The sequence below is a fragment of the Syngnathus scovelli genome, chromosome 3 (assembly GCF_024217435.2).
Source record: "Syngnathus scovelli strain Florida chromosome 3, RoL_Ssco_1.2, whole genome shotgun sequence".
In the NCBI taxonomy this organism is placed as follows: domain Eukaryota; kingdom Metazoa; phylum Chordata; class Actinopteri; order Syngnathiformes; family Syngnathidae; genus Syngnathus; species Syngnathus scovelli.
This window is the reverse complement of record NC_090849.1, coordinates 13,391,182-13,413,493: the sequence shown is the minus strand read 5'-3', so window position 1 is coordinate 13,413,493 and position 22,312 is coordinate 13,391,182. Positions and strand designations below refer to the sequence as shown.

The 22,312-nt window shown below is 40.4% G+C and overlaps 6 protein-coding genes across 6 annotated transcripts; 2 read left to right on the top strand and 4 right to left on the bottom strand.

The window, feature by feature from the left end:
• Positions 1–2,588: 2,588 nt before the first annotated feature.
• Positions 2,589–4,985, bottom strand: si:ch211-170d8.2 (uncharacterized protein LOC571755 homolog). The gene is made up of 3 exons (XM_049762798.2): positions 4,331–4,985; positions 3,137–3,281; positions 2,589–3,053 (listed from the first exon to the last, which is right to left on the bottom strand). The coding sequence occupies exons 1-3, from the start codon at positions 4,758–4,760 to the stop codon at positions 2,750–2,752; spliced, it is 879 nt and encodes a 292-aa protein (XP_049618755.1). The 5' UTR covers positions 4,761–4,985; the 3' UTR covers positions 2,589–2,749.
• Positions 4,986–5,846: 861 nt separating this feature from the next.
• On the bottom strand, positions 5,847–11,741 carry hps4 (HPS4 biogenesis of lysosomal organelles complex 3 subunit 2). Its single transcript, XM_049762796.1, has 12 exons — positions 11,439–11,741; positions 11,119–11,209; positions 10,887–11,030; positions 10,715–10,822; positions 10,294–10,410; positions 9,507–9,604; positions 9,175–9,244; positions 8,656–8,780; positions 7,853–8,429; positions 6,600–6,726; positions 6,356–6,467; positions 5,847–6,181 (listed from the first exon to the last, which is right to left on the bottom strand). Exons 1-12 carry the CDS (start codon positions 11,468–11,470, stop codon positions 6,010–6,012), a joined length of 1,773 nt encoding a protein of 590 aa, XP_049618753.1. The 5' UTR covers positions 11,471–11,741; the 3' UTR covers positions 5,847–6,009.
• Positions 11,742–12,720: 979 nt separating this feature from the next.
• cox6a1 (cytochrome c oxidase subunit 6A1) lies at positions 12,721–14,141 on the bottom strand. The gene is made up of 3 exons (XM_049763863.1): positions 13,990–14,141; positions 13,088–13,230; positions 12,721–13,005 (listed from the first exon to the last, which is right to left on the bottom strand). The coding sequence occupies exons 1-3, from the start codon at positions 14,090–14,092 to the stop codon at positions 12,916–12,918; spliced, it is 336 nt and encodes a 111-aa protein (XP_049619820.1). The 5' UTR covers positions 14,093–14,141; the 3' UTR covers positions 12,721–12,915.
• A 225-nt stretch (positions 14,142–14,366) lies between these two features.
• On the top strand, positions 14,367–16,312 carry LOC125994520 (C-type lectin domain family 4 member E-like). The gene is made up of 8 exons (XM_049763862.2): positions 14,367–14,742; positions 14,993–15,073; positions 15,144–15,227; positions 15,319–15,387; positions 15,476–15,529; positions 15,648–15,787; positions 15,870–15,985; positions 16,064–16,312. Exons 2-8 carry the CDS (start codon positions 14,995–14,997, stop codon positions 16,215–16,217), a joined length of 696 nt encoding a protein of 231 aa, XP_049619819.1. The 5' UTR covers positions 14,367–14,742; positions 14,993–14,994; the 3' UTR covers positions 16,218–16,312.
• A 1,165-nt stretch (positions 16,313–17,477) lies between these two features.
• Positions 17,478–18,988, top strand: pla2g1b (phospholipase A2, group IB (pancreas)). The gene is made up of 4 exons (XM_049716620.1): positions 17,478–17,571; positions 17,646–17,802; positions 18,072–18,199; positions 18,830–18,988. Exons 1-4 carry the CDS (start codon positions 17,508–17,510, stop codon positions 18,952–18,954), a joined length of 474 nt encoding a protein of 157 aa, XP_049572577.1. The 5' UTR covers positions 17,478–17,507; the 3' UTR covers positions 18,955–18,988.
• Positions 18,989–18,993: 5 nt separating this feature from the next.
• prkab1b (protein kinase, AMP-activated, beta 1 non-catalytic subunit, b) lies at positions 18,994–21,797 on the bottom strand. Its single transcript, XM_049716614.1, has 8 exons — positions 21,480–21,797; positions 20,995–21,134; positions 20,725–20,894; positions 20,555–20,648; positions 20,279–20,393; positions 20,074–20,207; positions 19,931–19,999; positions 18,994–19,849 (listed from the first exon to the last, which is right to left on the bottom strand). The coding sequence occupies exons 2-8, from the start codon at positions 21,115–21,117 to the stop codon at positions 19,772–19,774; spliced, it is 783 nt and encodes a 260-aa protein (XP_049572571.1). The 5' UTR covers positions 21,118–21,134; positions 21,480–21,797; the 3' UTR covers positions 18,994–19,771.
• Between the last annotated feature and the right edge of the window lie 515 nt (positions 21,798–22,312).

The window sequence follows — 22,312 nt, the reverse complement described above, 5'->3', positions numbered from 1 at the left end:
AGAAAAAAGGTCACAGCGACCCAACGGGCTTAGCTCACGTCCCCCCATCTTATTATTTGTGTCAGAGTCCAAATCTTACCAGATCCAAAGCCACACATTAGGATGAAATCATCTTTGTATTTCACTGTTATTGTCATTGTCTGTTTTGAACTAGCTTCCAAAGTCAAAGCTCACCCTTAAGTTGGTGGCAAAACAAGAGGGGAGTCTGTATTCCCTTGCATATTTAGTAGTTTTCTGTCATGACTTCTTTGTTGAACATGAAGTGGTGGTGTTTAGTTCCCAGAAGGAGCCTGTGGCCGTCGTCATTGTGCTTGTCTTCCATCCCTCAAGTGGCTCGAGTGTGTCTTACTTACATTGACAAGAAGAAAGCACAACATCACTGTTGGTTCCATGCAAATGTTTACTCCAAGTCCCAGCAGCCTTTTAAAAACCTCTTGTCTTAAATCTTTCCTAAATGTCTGGCCTGCTCTGTTTTTTTTTTGTTTTTTTTTACCCCTCATACCAATGAGAACTTTGATGCTTAGTTCAGCTGCAGTTTGTGGTTGTTGAGCAAACTTTTTTATCTGTGAAAAATCTTTAATACCCGTGGCCTCATTACCAGAGTAATTTTTGTTTTAGTTTCGCCCCTCGGACATGCCTAAACTCTTAGTTGTGTTTGAAAACGTTTAACTAAAAGTTTTCTACATTTTTTTTATGTTCAACCAAAATGAGTCTTAACCTGTCAGTTTCTCTTGCATCCAACCCAGTTACAAATTCATGTGCTGTGGGTCCTCCCTTGCTTCTCTTTTTTTCTTTTTTTTTTGTCCTGAATATGGAGAAGTTGATGTGTTGCCATTTTCTTTCCTAGCTTTTTGAAACTTTTAGTTTAAAGATGTGAACATAGCCATCTGAAAATGTTGCATTCTATGGTCACGTGTGTATATATGGTTCAGGATCACAAAGTTTCATTCAATGGTTCTCACTTTTTTGTTGAAACTGGGGCTTTATTATTTGTTCCACTTTTAAAGAAACCTGTGGCTTTTTTTAAAAAAGGGGAACGGCTGTTGGGACAGTATGAAACAACAACAAAAGATTAATAGACAGGCAAATGAAATGTCTGTCAAAATTTAATAAATTAACTTGTAAGGAAAATATGAGCTCTTCCACTTGCTTGTGTAATTTAGATCCGAGTGGAGCTGATCTGGAGATATGATACATTTGGAATTGGTGTTTGAAATGTTGCCTCAGGATGTCTTTTGATTGGCGTAGTTAAACATGTTTTATTAGTGTGACATTTTGCACTGCCTTGTGTGTCATTGTTGTTGCCTTGAATTCTTGAATACATTGTGCTTTACCATCATTAGCCTTCTTTTCCCTCTTGTGCTGTGTTATCATTGCACACAAATTGACTGCAGTGAAGGAAGCTTCATCCGTTAATGGAATTTAATTTATACTTGGTCAATTTGTTCCATGAGTAAATATGAGGAAAGTGGGAGACTTCTGTGAAATGTACGTCCAACACCACTTTTATTTTTACACATTGGTCCCGGTATCGTTTGTTGATCGCACTCATAAAAGCACGGGAGTGGAATGAAGATCTGCTCTGTGTCTTTTCACATTAGAACCAAAGACTCACTGCGTCACTCCATCCAATCTCTTCTCTCAATCTCTTCTTAATTAAGGCGTCCTATCTTTCTGCTTTTTTTGCTTACCTTATTAACTCAATCACTGCCAGCCCAGTTCAAATGGATTTTTGGCTTGCATTGCTCTCAGTGGCAGTGAATGAGTTAAGTGCTCAATAAATCAGGGAAATAAACCTCAGTCACTCTCCTCAAATCAGATTATTTTAAACCGCTCTGTAATTAAGTGGACCTTGTTTGTCTCTTTTGTGATATACTGTACCTTGATTTGCCCAGTGCCCCGCCCCACCTTTGTCTGTTATTTTCCAATCAACTGTACAGTAAATGTGAGGTGAATTTAAACAGAGACAAATTTACACAGCAAAACCCCACCGCCGTCCAGGCAGCACAAAAGTCTGTCACCAACTTTAATGTGAGCATGTGAGATGGCCCGTGTATGATCCAACTGTATGTATGAACATGTTTTGGATTAACAAATTGTCATGTGGGGGGCCTCCTGAAGGGCAGCAGCAGGCGGACTGAGAAATGTGCTCAAGTCTACTCTTGCTCATGTGTCCTACGTCTGCAAAGTGACAAAATGCTGATCAATGCTGTTTCTTTTTAATAAATCGAATATTTTATCAGACTGTCGTTGCTGTTTTTTCACCTTGACATCAAGTTAAAAGAGAAGGAAATAATTCTCGCTTGTTTCAAATTCTGAAAATCCCCAGGTTGTTTTTAAAAAAGTCCCTGAGGAGGCAGTCACTGCTAAATTCAGCATGCTTTTGTTTGTCCAGGTGTCTCGTTCTGCCCCAACAGCTGTGAAAATGTCTCTCATGCCACATATGCTAGAAAAGGTGACGGGAGAGTGAACAAGCAGCTGCACAAAGATAACTGAAGCCTCACTGCAGTGTACCCGTGTTTTTGTGACTTTTCTTCTGACTTGAGCTGTTCTGTGTATTAAAATTAAACAACCAACAAAAAAAAAAAGAAGGCACTGCATGAAAATGTTTATATATATTTATATAATTTCTACAAACCATAACATTTATAAGTTAATAAATTTGCTTAGGAAGTGCATCATTTCAGATCAGTCTTAACTTGACGAGCTTGGAGGTGGGAGTGTACTTGAGTTCAGTGTCAGTTTGGCCTCATAGGTAGTAGAGGGTCACAAAAGGTGCGTGTAGGAGACCAACCCCGCTGCTTTCGCAGAGCACACCGACTCCGGCCCGACTGCAGCCCAAGGCCAAGCCCTGCTCCCCCCACACGACTCCACCATTGTCCTGGAGATCCACTGAAGCCAGCTTTTTATGCAAGGAGGAAAGCATGACCTTCCGCATGTTCACCAAGCGGTGAGCTCCTCCGGGACTGCCCGCTGCCTCTTGAAGACTCTGGAAAAGGAACAGCAGATCCACTCGCAAGTCCACAGTGGTACCGTGGGATCTTGAAATAAACCTACAAGAGGAAAGAACATTTGTTACAAGTCCCATGAAAACATTGCAATGAACGGGAGATTATAATACGGGTTGAGATGTTACCTTGTTGGAAGGTTGCTCTTTGCCATGGACAAAAGCACAGGATGGATGTCCACCTGTTGCGGATTTGTCAACTGGAGGTGAAGCTCAGCTCTCCTTATGCTGAGTGATAAGACCTCCCTGGTGAGGAGCAACTCTACATCCGAACCTGAAGACAAGGAGCAAATGCGCAACTGTTTTATGGAACAGTCAAATCTTTTCAGCATTACTCTCAACCCAGTAGATGAGAATCACATCCTGGAGGTGATGTTTTCACCCCTAATCTTTTGTTAATCTGTCAGCGGGATAGCTCAACAACTCTCGGAGAGAACATTAAGCCTGCTGAGCATCCATTTGTATGCAGATATCATTGTCTCTTCTGCACAACTGAATTAATCAAGCCATTAATGTGCCTTTGCAAGACAGATTTTCCAGCAACTTGACAAAATGCTAAATGAGAGCTTGCAAGGTCACTTGCCGTTCTTTCAAATGGCTGTTTGGGTTTCATATGTTTGCTCCAGTGTTTTTATTTTTCATTTTGCTCATTTTATTTGGCCCTACAGTTGTTGCAAAGAAGCATATGTCAAAGTGGGTGGCGTTACTTTCTGCCGATTCTAAAGTAGATTATTCAGAGAAAATAAATCCTGGCTCTGCAACAAAATGTAAATAAACTTTGACACAAGGGGTGAGAAAAGTATGGCCCAGGGAGCACATGTGGTCCACAAACCATTTATATTAGCAACAGTCCTAATTTTTTTTTTTTTTTTTTTTTTTACGTTAAGCAAGCCATTTCCCCTACAATTTGAAAAAATATATATTTATTGACAAAATAAATGCCTTTTTCTTTGTTTAACTCATTCAGTATTTGATTTATTGCATGGCGTGTCAAATTGATTTTGTCACAGGCCACATCGTTATGTTTTCCATAGGGGCGTCTTCATGACAATACAAACGTCACCTCACCGTATTATTTCATATACATAATTGAAAAACAAATGCTTGTAATATATGTTAAAAATGAAGAAAAATGACATGAAAAGAAACATGAAGCCCATCTAGATTTCTATAGTGGGCCGCAAAGTGGCTGGCTCTGCCCCCCAGCCCTTGAGTTTGACATAATATAACTATTAGTGAAATAATTTTGCATGCATGTGCGATTAAATTTCGAGTTAAATTTTTACTAAGGGCAGAGAAAACGTTTCTTTTATCCCGTCTCACCTCGTCTTAAACGGCCCTGAAGCCCTTTGACGTTCCTGCAGTCGAATCCGTCCTGACAGCACCGGTAGACCCGCCGCACGAAGCTGAAGAGGGGCTTCTCTGGAAACACCAAGCCCCAGGAAGCTCCAGATGACAGAGGCCTGACACTGAGGCGCAACACGGTCGAATTTCGCCGGGGACTACGATGCGGGCTTTCCTGCCAAGCTGCCGTTAGCTCCGCGCAGCGCTCCCGGTGAGCCTCCGCGGCGCCTCGCCTCCAGCGCCTCAGGAGGTCCGTGCGTAAAGATGGTCTTGGGGACCGAGTTGACATCCCCGGTGACGCTTCCACGATTCCATGCGCGTCCAGTGCGCGGCCCCGTACTCCGATATCGTTGGTAATCATCAAGATAAGAACCAAAGCAATCCAAGGGTAGGAGCTTGCCGAGGCCATGGTGATGTTTCTGTATCCAAACTGCAACTTCTCTCCTCCGCTGGCTTGGGCGCCTGCTTTATGTCCCTACTCACAATGGGAACAACTTTCCACTTTAGAATTTGAATCCTGACCCTCGATCGTCCCGATCCTTGCCCCTCTTTTTTGTTCTTACCCACTTGACTCCCGCTGCTTTCTTTTAACGCGCTTGCATAATGATGGCGCCCCAACGAGCGCCAACCCCATCCATTCATATTCAGCTACTTAACTAATGATTCCAATTACTCCATATTTGTTGGTCAGCGGTGACGTTTTCTGGATTTGAGTTTTGTTTTTTTACTTTAATTCCTACTTTTAGAGAACATATCTTCTCCACTTTGTCAAAGCATGCTTGCTCCTTTTCTTAACCTCCACTGAAGGACCATGAACCGAAATTAATTTTGGAAAAGCAATATATTTTCCATCCATGGAATTTAAATGAATTGTTTGATGTATATTGTGTCATGTGGCGGTCTAAAAACAACTGTCTTGTGCTTTACATAAATTAACCGTATACATTTAAAAAACTAAGATTGCTATCGTTAATTAGTTTAACACTTTTTAGCAACTCTGAATGATTAGCAACCAGTACAGTGCAAATGGGTTTTGATGGCATAAAAGCCGAAATGATGCTCTTAAACATGAAACATCACGTGACTGCTTTCATCACAGTAAGTTCATTAAAGAACCTATTTAGTGTGCGGAGGTGGTTTTCGTTGTACTATGGAAACATTCTCTTTTCTGTTTACATAAATATAAAGGTTGAATCAAAACTTCCCAGTGTGTTTTTGCACAACCAGCTCTACTTAAGTGCTATTACTTTTGCAACAGTCGCAATAAATTTACCAAACACCATCAAAAGCTGTGTGGCTGATTCCAATAATGTCTCTACAAAAACAATTACATTTTAGAAATTAATGCCATCAATGTATTGATGAGACAAGTGTAAATGATCTCTCATCAAAAAAGCAAGAAAATGTGTAAAATTCGCTCGGTGTTGATGAATCAAAACTCATGATCATAAATAGACCACATGTAAAGTACAACTACAATAATTGAAATTGTGACTCACAGAATGCAAATGTTTAATATTATTTCCAGTGCAAAGCATTGTCTAATGAGATGAGTGAGAGTTGTAAGAAATACAGTGGGCACTTGTGCAAACACGTAACATTCAGGTTTACTAAAAGACAAAAGGCTTAAAATAAAAATAAAATACTGCGCTGTCACGTCAGAGTAAGTTAACGCCGTGTTTGAGCAGTCTGTGCCGAGCCTTGCTGGGCAAGGAGAATGCACTGTCCTGGTGGTTGGGGATGCCTGAATTCCTTGGCGTGACGCCGTGCTGCAGGAAAAAGGTCTCGTGGGCAGCGTTGCGCGTGCCGTACACAGCGGTAGAGGCGTTCCTGCAGTGGCATGAAGGACATGAGAGATGAGCATCACTTTGGGAAACTTGTGTTGTGATGATAGAGCGGATGACAGATCCTTACCCTGCCCCCCACCCTCTGTGAAAGGAACCACGAGAGGCCCCCACCCCCACCGCTCTAAATCACCACCATCACAGTCACTGGCATACTGACCTGATAATAGCCTCCTGCAGAGTTTCAGTGTTACAGAAATGCGAGTGAAGGAGTGATGTGGCTCTGACAAAAGGACGCTCGGGGGCTGTCCCTGGTCGCCCAGACAGGTTGGCTGCAGAGACACACAATAATGGTGTCAGTGCCACATTCACCTGGACTGACGCACAAAAGAATGCTGATAACAGTCCTGAGGGGCACAAGCTCTCTTAGCAACATTTACAAAGGGAAAATGAGGACACCTCACTTGTTAGTGTGCTCTGCGCGCAGTCGAAGTGGGCGAAGATGTAGGGTCCCGCGGTGCCCGGCGCCACTGGAGAGATGCTTCTGAGATGGGCCTCCAGTCCGTTTAGCGACGCCAAGCAGCTGTGATACTGGATACAAACCATAAATGCAAAGCTTACTGGCTGACAAAGCCCATACATTAGCATCACAAAGGCAGGTTAGAGCACCCACGTACTTTTCAAAAGCGCCAGCGGCAATCTTAAATTCAAATTTGAAGGATTATACCAGGATTATAAATATTCCAATGTGACATATCATTAAAGAGTCTTTATCTTTCGCTCTGTCAGAGAGGTCATCAACTTTTAATGTGACAGGTTCCGACAATAATGGTGGCTTACTGATGTCATAAATATGATAATGAAATGAACGTTGTTGATTTTTATATGCCAAAAAACCTTGACAACACTGTCAACATATCTTTTAACTCTCTCTTTGCATCAGAAATAACACTGAGTGCCAGCCAATTCAGAGCGTTACAACTGATTATGCGAGGCTCAGTGTGTTTGTTTGTAAATGCAGAAAGTACCAAAATGAAATATTATTATTATGATATATTATCACACAAAAATGTGTCAGAATGTTACGACTGATTCTTCGAACGTCAGTGTTTTTTTTTGTAAATACAGAAAATACCAAAATGAAATATTATTCGAAAATATTATCACACAAAAATGTGTTTCTACTTGATTTCATTTTTTTTGTGAACAGCAATAGAATATGATGGGTTGGTTCCACAAATCACCAATTATAAAAAAAATTGCAGAAAATAATCTTTTTATGGAACAATATAGTATTTTACGCACACCAGTGACTTTTATGCAAATAATTTTGGCTTGAATGATACCTCAAGAGCAGTCCTTTTCTGATTTTGCCAATCACTTTTTCACACTCACACCTACGTAAAACTTGGAGGGGTCAATATCATGCGTATTTTTGTGGGAATGTGAAAGGAAATGTATGCAGGCATGGGGAGAACATGCAAACTCTACAGAGGAAGGCCAGAGCCAGAATCAAACTTTGCACCTCTGAACTGTGTGGCGGATGTGCTAACTAGTGCGTCCTAAAACTGTCTAAAGATATTAAATATGAAATAATCACAGAAACTTGTCTATATATATATAATATATGCGCCAGTATCGTTTGTGACAGGGCCAAAAAGTCTTAATGTAAGACCCTGTGTCAGACATACTACAGCTGAAATTAGTTGCTCCTTACCACTTCCTCCATGGCACCTTGGTCACATAAGAAGTGAGGCTCCACCAGCAGGGCCAGCACAAGACCCTTGACCCTATGCAGGTACAGTGTCATGGGAACCAGGGGGGTTTCATCGGGGTTGACAGGCGTTGTCTTGGTTCCACTCGCACCTCTGTTGGGCCCTTCTAATATGCAATTGCGTGAGTCCTGATTGCAGTGCTCTGTCTCTCCAGAGTCAAATACTGTCTCACAACACGCGCCTCCATCCTCTCCACTGAGGTGCGAGGTTGCGTTGTGCTCCAAGTCTTCTCCTTCCCCTCCGCTGCTGTGAAAACTATCATAGGTGGAACTTTGTAGAACTTCCTCCTCAGTTTCATGGGAGGCCTCTTCATTTGGTCTGGATCGGACTGGATTAGTGGCATGCTGCGTTGGAACCGTGTCCAAATCAGAGTTGTCCGATGCAGACAGACGAGGACTCACATTTCCTTTTTGGGTGGAAGTTGGATCTGAAGGTACAGACTCAGAAGAGGCCGTATCCGATGGGGTCCTTGACAGGGTCTGACGTACCAAAGTGTATTTCATCGGTGTAAACTGGGACCTGGAAAGAATGAAAGAAAAAAGAACGAATCTTTTCAGTGAACAAGAGTGAACGAAACACTTCCTAAAGTGATTCGTTCTTTTTTTCAGTTCATATGACTTCAACCAGTAGGTATCAGTAGTGCGCATTGAAGCTGGTGCCACCTCGCCGTAAAACAAAACGAAGAAGGCTCACGGCTTGAGAACTACCAAAGAAAACAACTAAAATGTGTTGTGTGTTACAGTACCATGATTCTCTGTCCACAGGAGCAGACTGCAGGTACTGAAGTTCAAACATGGTGAGGAACACAGAAGTAGAGCTGACAGCATCACCGAAGAAGTTGGATGGACTCAGGCATTTGGGTGAATGTGCCTATATAGAAATGGAAAACACAAGTTTACCCCTTCTTTGTTAGAAAACACAACTAGACGGAAACAATCATACAATCTGTACTGCTCTGCAGTCTTCATATAGAGAGGGAAAGCGGGAGAAACAATAAACCAGGGGTATCAAACTCATTTTTGTTGCGGGCAACATTGTGTATGATGACCTAATATTATGGCACACATGCAACAAATTGATAGTTTTGTAATCAGACAGCGGTAAATAATTCATTGCGTGACTATTTTTCAATATATTTTAAAGGGGGATTAATAAAAAAAAATATCCCTAATCCTAACAATAGCAGCCAATGAACGTGGGTGTGTTACCCACTATTTCACTCCTCCCACTGCAATGTCAACGAATGAAATAGTGATTCATTCACCTTGAAGTTTTCACTCTCATGAACCAAAATCTTCATGGTAACATCTGGGGACATCTGTGTGCTCACCACTCTATGGAGGAGAGATAGCAGAATAGGTTTATGACAAAAAATCAAAATGGACAGCATATCTAGAGGAGACACACACTCAGTAAAGTTAGGGATGCTCAGCTTTCAGGTAAAATTTTAGTATGAGTCGCAATTGCATGATAACTTGAATACGATAACTAAATTCGGATCTATTATCCTTTGTGAATTTTGCTGTTCCGCTTCTTGTAAGTGAGGGAGTGCAAAAACGATTTTATTCAAATAACCCCACACCACAGTCAGCCTACCTTCCTCTAAAAAGAATACAGCCTGCTAACACTAGGGGGCAGCAGCGCTGGCAGGCCTGAAGAATGAGGGCAGCCTTAAGCAACAGAAGCGGGTCAACCTGAGGATTAAAAATACTGTTCATCACCAGACACTAGCAAAAAAAAAAAAAAAACTCAAGTGAAACAATCATGCAGTTAGCAGGGCAATAATGTCAACATTGAGTACAAGATGTGTGCCATGTTTTTAGATTACATCATCACATACCACATATCATGTGAGGCTCCTCAGAGCCAGTTTTGCAAAAGCTTGTGCCGTGGCCATGTGTAACCCATTTGCATGGCACAATTCAGTCTGTATCAGACATGATAAATGCAGAAGTGTGTCTTGGTATTGCGCAATAACACAGGATTTTGACACAGTCATATCCTGTTTCTGCAGCAGCAATACAGTTCGAATGCATCAACATTCAACTTTCACTGCACATTTGTTCTTTTTTTTCATATTTTTGGGGCACTCCAGCGTTCTCATCCCACATTCCAAAAACGTTTGCATTTGGGTTCATTGAAGACTCAGGCATGTCCAGCTTTGGTATTAAAGAGCTCCCTATCCAGCCTGTTTTAGGTGTACTGCAGTAGGATGCGTCTAAAACAGGCTTGAGGGGCTCTCGAGAACTGGACTTGACCATCCCTGCTCTAAACTGTAATTTTGAATGTGAGTGTGAATAGTTATGTGTCTATTTTTGTCTACAGTTCACCTTAAACTGTAAAGACAATTGGAATAGAAAATCAATGGATGCATGAATCTTACATTTGTCGACTCAATAGTGGTCAAGGAACTGAAGACGTGATGAAGTTCAGAAGGTCCAGCGAGCAAGTATGACAGGTATCGTGACCACCGAGCAGCCAAGCTTTCCTGACTATTAAACTATAGAGACACACACACACACATTGATTACTTATTAGTGTGGCCTCATCTGGCCTAAACACTATTAGAAGCCCAGACAGACGTTTGTAACCATAAATAGTTGTGCCATGAAATTGGTTACATTTATTGGCAACAGTTTATTTACTTCATGTTATCGCGTTACTCTAGTCAAAAGCGCTTCCAGTATGTAGAATGTTGTATTTTTTTTGTCCAAACAGACAAACAATGTGCTGCCATGTTAATCTAATCTACCCACTTTCTAGTGTGCGTTAGGCTCACAAAAAGGGCTACTCGAAGACAGTACCTGGTAGCTCTGTCGAACAGAGCCATTGTAGAAACAAAAGAGGTTTATTATCTTATCCAGTAGCTCACAGACACTAACAGTGGGAGTTTCCATGGAGCAGCCCAGCGCCTGAAGGTGGAAAAATAAGAAGAAGGTCATCTATCAGACTAAGAACTATCACACACACACTCACCCAAAAGAAGTCCTCTTTCATATGGATTGCAAATTTGTGGCGACGCAGCCTCAGAAGGCGCACACGGGAGGAAGAAAGCTCCGAAATGCAACGGCCCACCCCGGCAAGTTGACCACAAAGTAGCTCTTGCTTATCAATGGGGGTCTGCAGCAAAGAATTGTACAGGTGTTATCATCATCCTTAATATTATCAAATTCAACCACATTAGGCAAGACTTTTCCAGGAGTCAAACCTCTTCCGGATAGAAGTAACAGATCCCCTTGCTGGTCGGATCTCCCTCTCCCTTCACCTTGGAGCCATCATATAGTAAAAATAAATGACACCTGCAAAAGTCAAGGGTAAAAATGTGTAATGAACAAAAAGAAAGGTTTTGTTTTTTTTCTAACAAGAATTTTTGATAATGTTGCGATAGCAAAATCTGCACTGTTAAACTTAATTGTCGATGGTTAATTTACAGAGGATTAAAGCAATATACAGTATTCCAAATGTATGGCAACGTGGGTAACCACGAGGTAGAGACAAAAAAGTGAAAGGTAGAACAGACCGCCTTACCCTCTGGAGTCTGGCGGAATAAGTTCCGCCATGGTCCAAACTGATGTTAAGCTGTCATCAAGTCTCTCAGGTCTCCCTCCTCCCGTCTCCCCCACCAAAATACAAAACTGCGATGTTGTCCCAGCTCGCGTCAGATCATCAAAACGCTGCCCTGGAAATCCAAGGATGAGCTCAGAATGCGAGAAAAGACAAGTTTTATAACAGCCACGTCGAGTAATTTCAAGTTTGTTATGGTCAGTCCATCGGTGGGGAAAAACGGTTTGACCCGAGGAACATAACTACAGGAATGCAACCAGTCACACGCGAAAAGTGTCATGTGAAAGTACGGCAAGCTGTGAGGGTCACAATTGTGCCGCGTCGAGTAATACAGGTGTTACTGCAGTTTGAATTATATTTTGTACTGTGCAATTATAACAATGAAAGTAATCATGAAAATAGTAATAGTGGCAGACTGACAGTACAGTACATTTAATGTTATGTGATGTTTGTCAGAGATAGGGTATGATTCGTACATGTCCCGATGGAGGAAGGAAAAACACGCACCAAAAAATTGCACATGCGTTTGAGAGGCACCCATACGTAAAGAAAATATTTTCTTGTAGTAATTATTACGATTTTAATTAACCATTTAGTATCCCTTAATTGGTCTGAAATGTTTAACTTAGACTGTATCTTTGTGCACCTATCCATCCCCGCAAAAGCTAAACAATTACATGCTTCTCCACTCCATGGGAGCAGGTACTGGTCACCAACCCTTATCAATTTGTTACATGCTTATATATACCTTGGTAATGGTTTTAATTTATAATAATGAATGTGTACATTTTTAAATCACCATTGTCCCACTTTCACTTGCCCAAAGCATAAATGACTGAGCTATTTTTGGAACAGGCCCTGGGGTACTCATGTGGTCCTTGGGGGAAACATGGTGCTTATAGGACCGTTTTGAGGACCTATCAATTATATTCAACTAAACAGACAAAATTGTACACTGAGTCAATTTGAGCAAATTGATTAGACCTCATTACTTTAGTATATATGTATATGTTTTGGGAACATATTGTTTGGTGGTGTGCTATGATATTTTCCTAGTAGAAAAGTTCAAGTTAGGTGTATTCTATCATTATTTGATAACAATGAATCATGGAAGGTAATCTCTAGAGAGCTTTGAAATCCATTTTTTTCAATCACAGATGACTTATTTGGGGCTAGTGACTGAGTGGATCCTATTGGGTGAAAGTGAGCTTTACCTATAAACTACACAAAGAAGAAATACACAAAATTTAGTTAAGTTACTTTATTTCAGTTTTATTTTGCTTAACAGTACAGAGCAAAGAACTGCCGGCTCAGGTTCTTCGTGTTCAGAGGTAAACACAGAAGAAAGGTAAACTGTAAATGAGTTTGTGTGGTCCTGGAGAGAAAAACCTACTGAGGGAAATCTGGTCCCTACACCAGTTATGAGGTCTGGAAAGAGGGCCTACTCATCGTGACCCTCATAGCCATCAGGAAGGGGATTCACGTGGGGATTGTGGAAGAGCGACTTGTTGCCATCTCCCCAGGGGAACCGCTGTTTACAAACAAAATATAACAATCAGAGACATGAAATAAATGCAAGTCAAGTAAAAGCAGACGGATTATTTAAACCCAACCTTGCTCCGAATGCGGAGGTGCGAATAAGGGATGAACTCAGGCTGTTCGTGGCTATGTTGTTGCTCCTTCAGGTACGTGTTAACCATGCACACCGCAACGCCAGGAAGGGCAACCACAAAGGTGAGTATCTTCCATGTCCTCGCTGGAGAGGTGGAAAATCAGAATCAGAGGATGCGATATTCACATTATTTGATCCATTACGATGATTGACAGTGCTATGTAACATTCATGTAAAACATGACGTGAGGACAAACTTGAACGTGTGCAAAACCAGGTCAAAACGATATATGCTTAAAATCAGACCCAGCAAAAGCATTAGGTTTGGGACAGTTGTAATCATCAAAGGTACCTCGCGGACTCAAAATGTAATGACCGTAACATTTTTTTCCCAGTCAGATTGCTTATGTTGCTTATTTAAAAATGAACACTCTCCGACTGACGTTGCGTTACATCCGAGGGAGCCGCTGTAATGCCGGTTTCCATCCTAAACGCACTGATTTAAATGATCAGCCCATCAGCAGCTCTGTAGGAACTTGATAACAACCCAGATCATCGTTAATCAAATTGAAATTTCCAATGTTATAATACACAATGTTATTACGTGAATGTTTGTTCAGTATACCATGTTTTACATGTACAGACCAGAGATTTGCTTACACATAAGACGCCTTAACATAGTATTTTGTTATTCAAGTTTGTGACTTCAACGAGTAAATGTATCACATAATTGCATCTTCGCGCAACTTGTCCTGCATGCTGTCGAGTCAAGGATATCAAGCCAATGCTAGGGCTAACGGAACTGACGCCAGAGCAACAAGGTCACTGTGAAAGCGTTGTCTTTCCTCGTAAATCCTGAATGGTATTGAATCAACGTGGAGTCTTTATCGCTTGTCAGACTCACCAGCTTGCTCGCCATGACCAGCAGCGGCAGCAGAAAGCTGACGACGGCTCTGGGTCAATGAAGACCTCAGCAAGGCTTGAGTCAGTCGTCCGATGGCCGCCATCTTCGTTTCAAATGGTTCGAAACACACCGGAAAGACGTGTACATGAAGAGTCACGTGACAGGAATTTTATTTTCTGAACACAGAAAACACAGATTATTTTTGTTTTATGCCATGTATATTTTATGTCATTTTTCATTTATTATTTTTTTAGTACGTGGCTTTGGCTTTTTCCTCCTCTATTACACGTTAGGTTGTTGTTTTTAGTGTAAATAAAGGTGCTTCATCTAAAGGCAATCACAATTATGAATGACTATTTTTTGTTAATCAGGCACACTTAAACGCATTTGAATATCGGCAAAAGTTGGTTAAAATCATTGAATGTTTTATCACTAAATTTAAATTATTATTCTCTGCTCTTTGTTGGCGGTTGCAAACCAGATACTGCCATCTACTGGACAGAAACCTGGAACTGATTAGATCAGTTAAAAAAAGTTTGATAATGCTATAATATACATAAATAGGAATAATATATACATAAAACGAATATTTTACCATGAATTGTGACCGACTCAAAAAACACAGACTAATCGATACTAGCTGGCTTTATTTAAAGGGGGAGGACTTCAGTGAGTCCATGGTCAGAGTCCAACCTGACAATACTGAACAATAGTACATTTTCTATTTGACTAAGTTCCGTGGGAAAAAAATCTGTAAGTACATTTGTTAGAAACATTTATTGTATTGTTGGGAACAGAAAGGCTCAGATGTGAATTATCTTGTTAGCTGTTATCTGTTTAAAGCTACTCAGTGAATGTGGATTTTTTTGTAAATATTTGATGAAGTCAAGTTGTCCATGAAATATATCAATGATGCTTTTGCTCTAATTAATAAGTTCAAAATTAGCATATTATGATAACTGTGAACATGCCAGTGAAAATGAACATGAATATGTTTTTCAAGAGATGGACGCTCAGTACAACCAGTTTGAGCCAACCTCTGAGAGATTTGAGCTTGCAGATCAGAATGTGACTTTGCACAAAGGTAGAATACCCATGCAATCAAATTATTCTAGTGGTCTCTGTTTTATAAATATGTCATTTGTTATTTATAGGTATGAGGAGGATATTGGCATATACCCTCTATGGTATCCTTGTGGCCCTGCTTTTAATTCAGCTAATGGTAACTGGGATCAAATGTATGTTTTATAAAGTCATTGGCATTCAGTTTATATGTTGGCAATTTCATACATTATGAAATGTTTGTATGGTGTTTTTTTCTCCCTTAAGTCTCGCAGTTAAACACGGAAATCACTGACATCAAACTAAACCTAAAAAAAAACAGCCATCAAGCCTCGGGTAAGAAACGTAAAGATGGACTCAAGATGCAAGATTGTTGCAACGCTGTAAGTAACTTTTATTTATTTGTGTTACCTCCCAATTAAAGGTGATGTGACAACTATAGAAGATGTCCATTTGGAAAAACGTGTCCCAGTTAGAGGTAATCATGTTTTTCAGTTTCATCTAACCATCCATTTTCAGTACCGTGTTTCTCATTCAAGGTCTCAGGAAGTTATTTCCCTATAAGTGTTTGCTCGTATTACTCTGCGTCAAACCAGGAGCATGTAAGGAGGGATGGGTGTCATTCCAAAGCAGCTGCTACTTGCTGTCGACCACCACTGCCACCTGGAGCAGAGCTGAGCAGCAGTGCCTTTCACATGGAGCACATCTGGTGGTTTTGAACGGTGTTGAGGAACTGGTGAGCTTCATGTCCAGCCAGCGTTGACAGCGTAAATGGAATTCAACAAATCATCATGTTAATCTAGGGTTCTTTACCGTAGGATTATCTGTCAGAAATTTCTGAAATCAGTTGTAAATACTGGATTGGACTTGTGGAACGAGAACACGAGGGAGAGTGGAGTTGGGTGGATGGAACTGACTACAATAAAACCCCAAAGTAAGTTTTCAGTTGTGGAGGCCCTTAAATGTATACAAGCACTCGCTTAATGATATTTCTTTCTGTGTGTTTTCTGAGGTTCTGGGATGTAGCTCAGCCTGACAATTGGCCCTTCACAAAATATGGTGAGGATTGCGGGCAGATTCTTGCTACCGATGTACGCGTACGCCGGCGGTGGAATGACGCTAACTGCAATATCTCATACAACTTTATATGTGAAATTGGTATATGAGAGTATTTTTTGTTTGTAGAGGTATTCAAACATGAATGTTAAAAAAAATAAAGGCATTGCATTTCCAGTGTTTCAATAAAGGCATTGCATTTCCAGTGTATCCTTATAAATGCAATGAGATGAGACTACCTTAACCATACAAAAGACATTTAAGAATCTGCAACTTCCTCATATATAATCACCTAAAAAAAAATCATCCAGCCAACCACTTTCTCCATTGCCGGTTCTCATGAGAGTTACAGGTGACACATATCTTAGGTGACTTTGGGTGAGGGCCCAATCAGTAGCAGTGCCTCGTTTAAGCCAACAAGCATTCTCACTCACAGTCACACCAATGGGCAATTTAGAGTCTCGGAAATATGTACCAAATTTAATTGTTTACGGAATGCAGGAGGAAGCTAGAGTACCTGGAGAAAATTCCATACTTACGAAGGGACAATAATGCAGATGGCGTGAGCCGAGCGTTAAACCCAGGACCTTTCGAGATGTGCCAACCACTGGACCCCGAGATGCCTGGACCAAAATTGATTACTACATAATTTCACGAAACATTGTTTGACTTGGTAGTACTGCAGTCACTGAGCCCAATACAGCCTTGAGTTCTTCAACCATCTAGCCATTAGATCCAACTTGCTATAAACTGCAAAGACAAAAGTGTTGCGACACCTCCCCATCACCAATAGCAACTGAGGAATAAAAAGGGAAAATATGGAATGGGTTTCCCTTTTGAAGTTACATATATTAGGTTATTATAACATATTAGATTTCCCTTTCTGTTACACTAGGTTGAACATTATCAGAAATGTTTAGTGGTATTTTTTGGGAAGTCTTTGCTGTTTACACAGCTGTGTGTCAAGCAAGACCAAAATGCAAAAGTGCCGTCGAATGGCATGGTGGTCAAAGAGGGAAAAAAAAAAAAAAAGTACTAACACATTGGAAAAGTCATAAGACTAAGATCCTTATGTCATTTGTGTTTACTTATTAAACCATATGACCAAAGGACATACGAACTAAAATAAGACCAGAAAGTAATCATTCAGTAGTTGATAATTATTTAGTAGAATAATGTAAATCATGAGTGATTTGCACTCATTACAGCTCAACAATTGAAAACATGTTTTCAATCATGCTTACTATAATTATTTCAAAGGAAAGTGTTTGATTTGAATGTTGACAAGTATATAGTTGTATAAAATCCTCATGTTACAAAAAAAAATAAAAAAATCAACTCCTCCCCATGTACTCCTTATCTCTAGCCCACCTCCTGACCTATAAGTGCAAGCTGTGACAATGTTGCCTGTTTCTCTGCAGGCAACCATGAACCTTACAGCTCCTCTGCTGCTGCTGGCCACCGGTAAGCCTGCTTAAAACACATACGGCACCACTTTAAAAGAACATACGTCTGTTTAACTTGATGCTGTTTACCAGCTTGTGTGATCAGCGGGGCTCGACTGCCCAAAGCCTTGTGGCAGTTTGGGAACATGATTAAGTGTGCCCAGCCAGGAGTTAACCCTCTGATGTACAACGATTATGGTTGTTGGTGTGGCTTCGGGGGCACAGGAACCCCACTGGATGACCTGGACAGGTAAGGAACAGAAACCAAAAGCTGAATTCAAGCAGAGGTGTCCATTAGGGCCAGAAACTAAAAACCCTACCACAGTTTGACTTTAGCCACATGTGCAACTAGTCAAAAGCTGTTTACCTGCTTGAGTAGAAGCACCTGTGGCTAAATCTAAACTATGGCACGGATTTGACACACTGGACCTGGATTTGATACCTCTGCATTCAAGTTGTGACAATGAAAAACAATCGGGTACTATTCTATAATAAAAAATTCAAATCCACTCGTTTTAGGTGCTGTTATGCCCATGACAAATGTTATGAAAGCAGCAGAAAGAGTCCCGGGTGTGGGAGCATTGCTGATCTTCCATATGTCCTGGTTTATGATTTCTCCTGCTCAGATAACCAAGTCACCTGCTCAGGTGAGTGTGACCCAACTCAAGATTATTCTTACATTTAATATGCTAAGGAAAAACTGTAAATACGACAGGTTGAGTGATTAATGCAGAATTCAGCTATATGTCATAATCGGCCACAACATCAACAATAATCATTAGGGCCCGATCGATATGGATGTTCTTTGTACAGAAAAATAATAGATTAATCAGCAATTAATTTACAAAATGTATCATGCCTAAATTATTTTTGCACCCAATGCCTTTCAATTATTTTGAATGTTTGCTATTATACATATTACCCACCAATAGTGGGGGTCGACTGTAAATACATTTTTCAAAAATATAACATCCCTTTTTGATTCCCAGAATGCATTGCGTGGTGAAATGAATTTACTTGAATAATGGTCATTACCAGCAGTTGAATGGGTGCCATATTTAACATTTATATTTGCTGTATATTGCTGACCTCCAGGTCAACGAACATTTTGCAAATATAGAAAAAAAAGTTAAAAGTGACTTTTAGTCTTCATTTCCACTCAAAATGTTCTTTACAGTTGTTCTGTTGGACTGTGTGTGTACTACTGCTATGCATAAACAATTTACTTTTGTATTAATGGAGGTGCATGACGTAATGTTTCTGATGTGTCTCCGTAGCCACGAATGACAAGTGCCAGGCGGCCGTGTGCGAGTGTGATCGCGTGGCAGCTCATTGCTTTGAGCAGGCTGAATTCAACTCTGAAAACAAGGACCTGGATCCAAAAGTCCACTGTGTCAACTGAGTAACATAATCAATAAAGAAGCAAGTTTGCACTACACCGTTCTTATCAAAATGCACATTTATTTCTTGTTTAGACAAACAAAATGAATATTTAGAAATGAATCAGGATAGATTAGGTGTACATATAAGCCTCCATACCACAAAAGCAATACAAATTTACAGCTTTGGTTTGAGACTCGAGGCGACTTGGACTCAATTTGTTTCATTGAGCCAAAAGGTTGCGCAAAAGTTCTCATACTATCACACTGATTTTAACACACCTAAAGAAAATGACATGGGAATGTTATTCAATCAATCATCAATATGGTCAGACTTGTTTTTGTGCGCATTCCGCAAACAAACTTGTCAGATCATGCAAATGTCAGCCATTGGAAAAAAAACCCCCATCACTTTTATCCAGGATGCACAACCTATTGACATTACAGTCTTTTATAAAATCAATATGTTTAACAATAATGACTTCAATTGGCTATTTGCTAACGAGCTGATTTATAATCCCTCGGCATTGACTGAAATGCCGTCAAAGGGATGCCCGTTTATGGTCAAATGAAGGAAAGGCATATGCAAATTATAGCATGAGCTTTCATTGAGATTGAATTCAGATTCATCAACATACACACATCATGAATCCGACGGTGATTATACAGTATTCAAATTGTGTGTGGAGTTAAACAAAAAATTCTATGCATTAATTAAAAAAAAATAAGGCCCATTGTAATAAAAAACATAGAAGAAAAAAATCAAATTATGAAAACAACATAAGATGGACACGGGCATTTAATCGGCAGCCACTACATCTTCATGACAATGATCTCTAGCTATACGGGCTTGTACAGAAGAGTAGTCACATACTTCTTTTTGTATCTGTGTGTTGCACTCAGAACCATTACGCCATCCTAGAACAAAACACAATGCATGTTATTTAGGAAAAGAGCCTCACAACAGGGATGCAATGATGATGTGGATGTTTGCGTTACCTTAATGGAGAGGGCATATAGGTGATTCAGCATCACGTGGTTGGGCTCAGGAAGCAGGGTTGGGTCACACTGAGAAGAGAAGATTGAATTGAGTGCATAATTCAATCAAGTTGGACATACCAAATGGTGAAGGTGTGACATACTGAGACGCCCGTGTCTTTGTTGAGCAGCACTTGGAGCAAGTGTGGCGGTAAGATAGGCGGATGTTTGAACTTGTCTTCTGGCTTGACGACGTAAGCGTCTTGCTGGTAGGGACCAGGAGGAGAACTGGACAAGTCTGATTGGGGGGGTAAAACAAAATAGCACACAAAGGACTTGATAGAAACAAAACTACAAAGTGACTATTACCGGAGATGTCTGCAGAATCTTGAGAGTCAATTCGGAGGGCATCGAAGACTTCAAAATCAGTTGTCTTCACCCGGATAATGTTATTAACGGTTCCGGTTTTGGTTGTGATCACGGCCTGTATGAGCATATGGAGGAAATTACTGAAATGCAGTCAAAGTTTGAGTTTTCATGCTAACTCATAGTATCCTTTTCATCCTTTTAAGTAATAAAATAAATGTAACGAAAATTTAAATACTGATTAAAAAAAATAAATAAAAATCAAGTTCATTTCCTTACCCCTGTTGGATCTAATGTCCACTGTCCGTCTACACAAAATTTGTACTGGTGTTCTCCCTCGGGCAGGTCCATGATTGCCACAAAGTTGTTCTTGCTGAGTGAGAGATTATACATTAAACAGATTAATTCAATAATATCTCATAAAGAAGTTGCAATGTTCACAGTGCCACCTTCTATTGAGAGGGATCTTGGTGGACCAGTTGTTAAATGAGCCAGACACAAAGACCTCTTTGGCGCTTCCGGCCCAGCGGAACACCGTTGGCCTAGCAAGGGTCGGACATTTATTTTCGCTCTCCAGGTCCTGCTGCCAGGCCAGAAACTCCTGCTCCTCCTGTGGTGCCTGGACCCAAGGTTGTTTCCATAATAATGAGGACATTAAAGAGCTAAACGCTACACACAGCGTTGTCATTGGCTTTAATTTTATTGCACAAACGTGTTACCTTTGTATCTTCCCTCTGGAATATATCTGCATCCTCCGTGCTGTCTATCAGGATGTTGGGACGTGCCTCCTTGCCTCTTTCACTCTGACTCCCGCTGGCTCTGTCACTATTGCTGTTCCCCATTTTGACAGCATCTAACACTGGAAGACAAACATTCATGATAAATACTCACTGACTACTTAATTAGATGAACTTTCACAATCCAATAAAATACAACAAGAACTTTATTGAAAAATCTACCTTCACAAAAGGTAGCACCTTGCAGGAGGTACAAATAAATTGTCATTTTATTAGTGTCCCACGAGATCTTTTTTTTTCTCTCGCCTTGGCATAAAAATAAAGGGGGAATGAATATCACTGTAGAGTGCATGATCTTGGACTAGCCACTAGGGGCGCTTTGAGACGTTCCTTCTGGCCTAACGTAACAACAAATGTGAACCAAGTAACGATGTGTGCTATTCTACTTAATATTGTTTGTTACCTACCTAGAGATTCTTAGTTGACGTCTGGATTTATGCAGTCTTGAGCCGAAGAGATTACGCGATCCTCTACAGGAGTGAATGGAGACGTGAAGTCCTTTTTCGCCGTTGTTTCCGGTCTTGGAGCAGCACTTTTCTCGTTTTAAGAACAAAACAGACGTGCACCCTGTGTGGACCTAAAGTAACCTTAAAAAGTGATACAAGACGCTTTTTTTTTTTAGCCTTTCCTCTACTTCGATTATGCGCCCCGTGATCACGACCATCGAGTACGGACTCGTTCCGTGGGGGGGACTTTATTTGCAGTTGTGTTCATTTACGAATACACGCCTCTTCCGCTGAGTTTGACTTTAACCCGATTTGTGCCGAGGTTCGGTCGTTTGTGCAATAATAAGTTGAAAAGTTAAATAAGAAATAAGTTTAAAATGTCCTTTTGTTGGTTAATCGCACATCAAGACATGCAGCGTCATCACATTATTGTTTGTAGTAATTTGAAACTCTATGGGTTCTACTCAGCCAAATGTGTTTTTAGTCCACAGTTCAGTTATTTTTATTTAATAAAGGGATTGTATTTATTTATTTGTTACATACACATATATATTATAATCATATGATTATATACTTATATAATATGATATATTATTCGTAAATGGCTTGAATTGAAGTTCTTGTTTTTGACAAATTTGCAACTATTTTTTTTCACCTTCTTATGGATGACAATGTGTGCATATGTTGTACTTTCAAACGTATTTCGAAAAACGATTCACGAGTCAAATAAAATAAAAAAGTACAACTGCACGAGCGCCTCCTCCCGCAATGCATGCACTCCGCCTCCACATGCA

What these genes read in the sequence shown, in the direction of transcription:
- pla2g1b (XM_049716620.1), top strand. Translation starts at nt 17,508, where the DNA reads ATGTTGCCTGTTTCTCTGCAGGCAACCATGAACCTTACAGCTCCTCTG. An exon ending in CCACTGGATGACCTGGACAG is followed by an intron (nt 17,803 to 18,071) that starts GTAAGGAACAGA and finishes CACTCGTTTTAG; the next exon opens with GTGCTGTTATGCCCATGACA. An exon ending in TAACCAAGTCACCTGCTCAG is followed by an intron (nt 18,200 to 18,829) that starts GTGAGTGTGACC and finishes GTGTCTCCGTAG; the next exon opens with CCACGAATGACAAGTGCCAG.
- hps4 (XM_049762796.1), bottom strand. Translation starts at nt 11,470, where the DNA reads ATGGCGGAACTTATTCCGCCAGACTCCAGAGG. An exon ending in TGTATTCTTTTTAGAGGAAG is followed by an intron (nt 9,245 to 9,506) that starts GTAGGCTGACTG and finishes TCTCCTCCATAG; the next exon opens with AGTGGTGAGCACACAGATGT. An exon ending in CGCGCAGAGCACACTAACAA is followed by an intron (nt 6,468 to 6,599) that starts GTGAGGTGTCCT and finishes GTGTCTCTGCAG; the next exon opens with CCAACCTGTCTGGGCGACCA.
- si:ch211-170d8.2 (XM_049762798.2), bottom strand. Translation starts at nt 4,760, where the DNA reads ATGGCCTCGGCAAGCTCCTACCCTTGGATTGCTTTGGTTCTTATCTTG. An exon ending in TCAGGGCCGTTTAAGACGAG is followed by an intron (nt 3,282 to 4,330) that starts GTGAGACGGGAT and finishes CCTTGTCTTCAG; the next exon opens with GTTCGGATGTAGAGTTGCTC. An exon ending in AAGAGCAACCTTCCAACAAG is followed by an intron (nt 3,054 to 3,136) that starts GTAACATCTCAA and finishes TTCCTCTTGTAG; the next exon opens with GTTTATTTCAAGATCCCACG.
- cox6a1 (XM_049763863.1), bottom strand. Translation starts at nt 14,092, where the DNA reads ATGGCGGCCATCGGACGACTGACTCAAGCCTTGCTGAGGTCTTCATTG. An exon ending in TGGTCATGGCGAGCAAGCTG is followed by an intron (nt 13,231 to 13,989) that starts GTGAGTCTGACA and finishes CCACCTCTCCAG; the next exon opens with CGAGGACATGGAAGATACTC. An exon ending in ACCTCCGCATTCGGAGCAAG is followed by an intron (nt 13,006 to 13,087) that starts GTTGGGTTTAAA and finishes GTTTGTAAACAG; the next exon opens with CGGTTCCCCTGGGGAGATGG.
- LOC125994520 (XM_049763862.2), top strand. Translation starts at nt 14,995, where the DNA reads ATGGACGCTCAGTACAACCAGTTTGAGCCAACCTCTGAGAGATTTGAG. An exon ending in GAATGTGACTTTGCACAAAG is followed by an intron (nt 15,074 to 15,143) that starts GTAGAATACCCA and finishes TGTTATTTATAG; the next exon opens with GTATGAGGAGGATATTGGCA. An exon ending in AATGGTAACTGGGATCAAAT is followed by an intron (nt 15,228 to 15,318) that starts GTATGTTTTATA and finishes TTCTCCCTTAAG; the next exon opens with TCTCGCAGTTAAACACGGAA.
- prkab1b (XM_049716614.1), bottom strand. Translation starts at nt 21,117, where the DNA reads ATGGGGAACAGCAATAGTGACAGAGCCAGCGGGAGTCAGAGTGAAAGA. An exon ending in AGATTCTGCAGACATCTCCG is followed by an intron (nt 20,208 to 20,278) that starts GTAATAGTCACT and finishes CCCCCCAATCAG; the next exon opens with ACTTGTCCAGTTCTCCTCCT. An exon ending in ACAAAGACACGGGCGTCTCA is followed by an intron (nt 20,000 to 20,073) that starts GTATGTCACACC and finishes TTCTCTTCTCAG; the next exon opens with TGTGACCCAACCCTGCTTCC.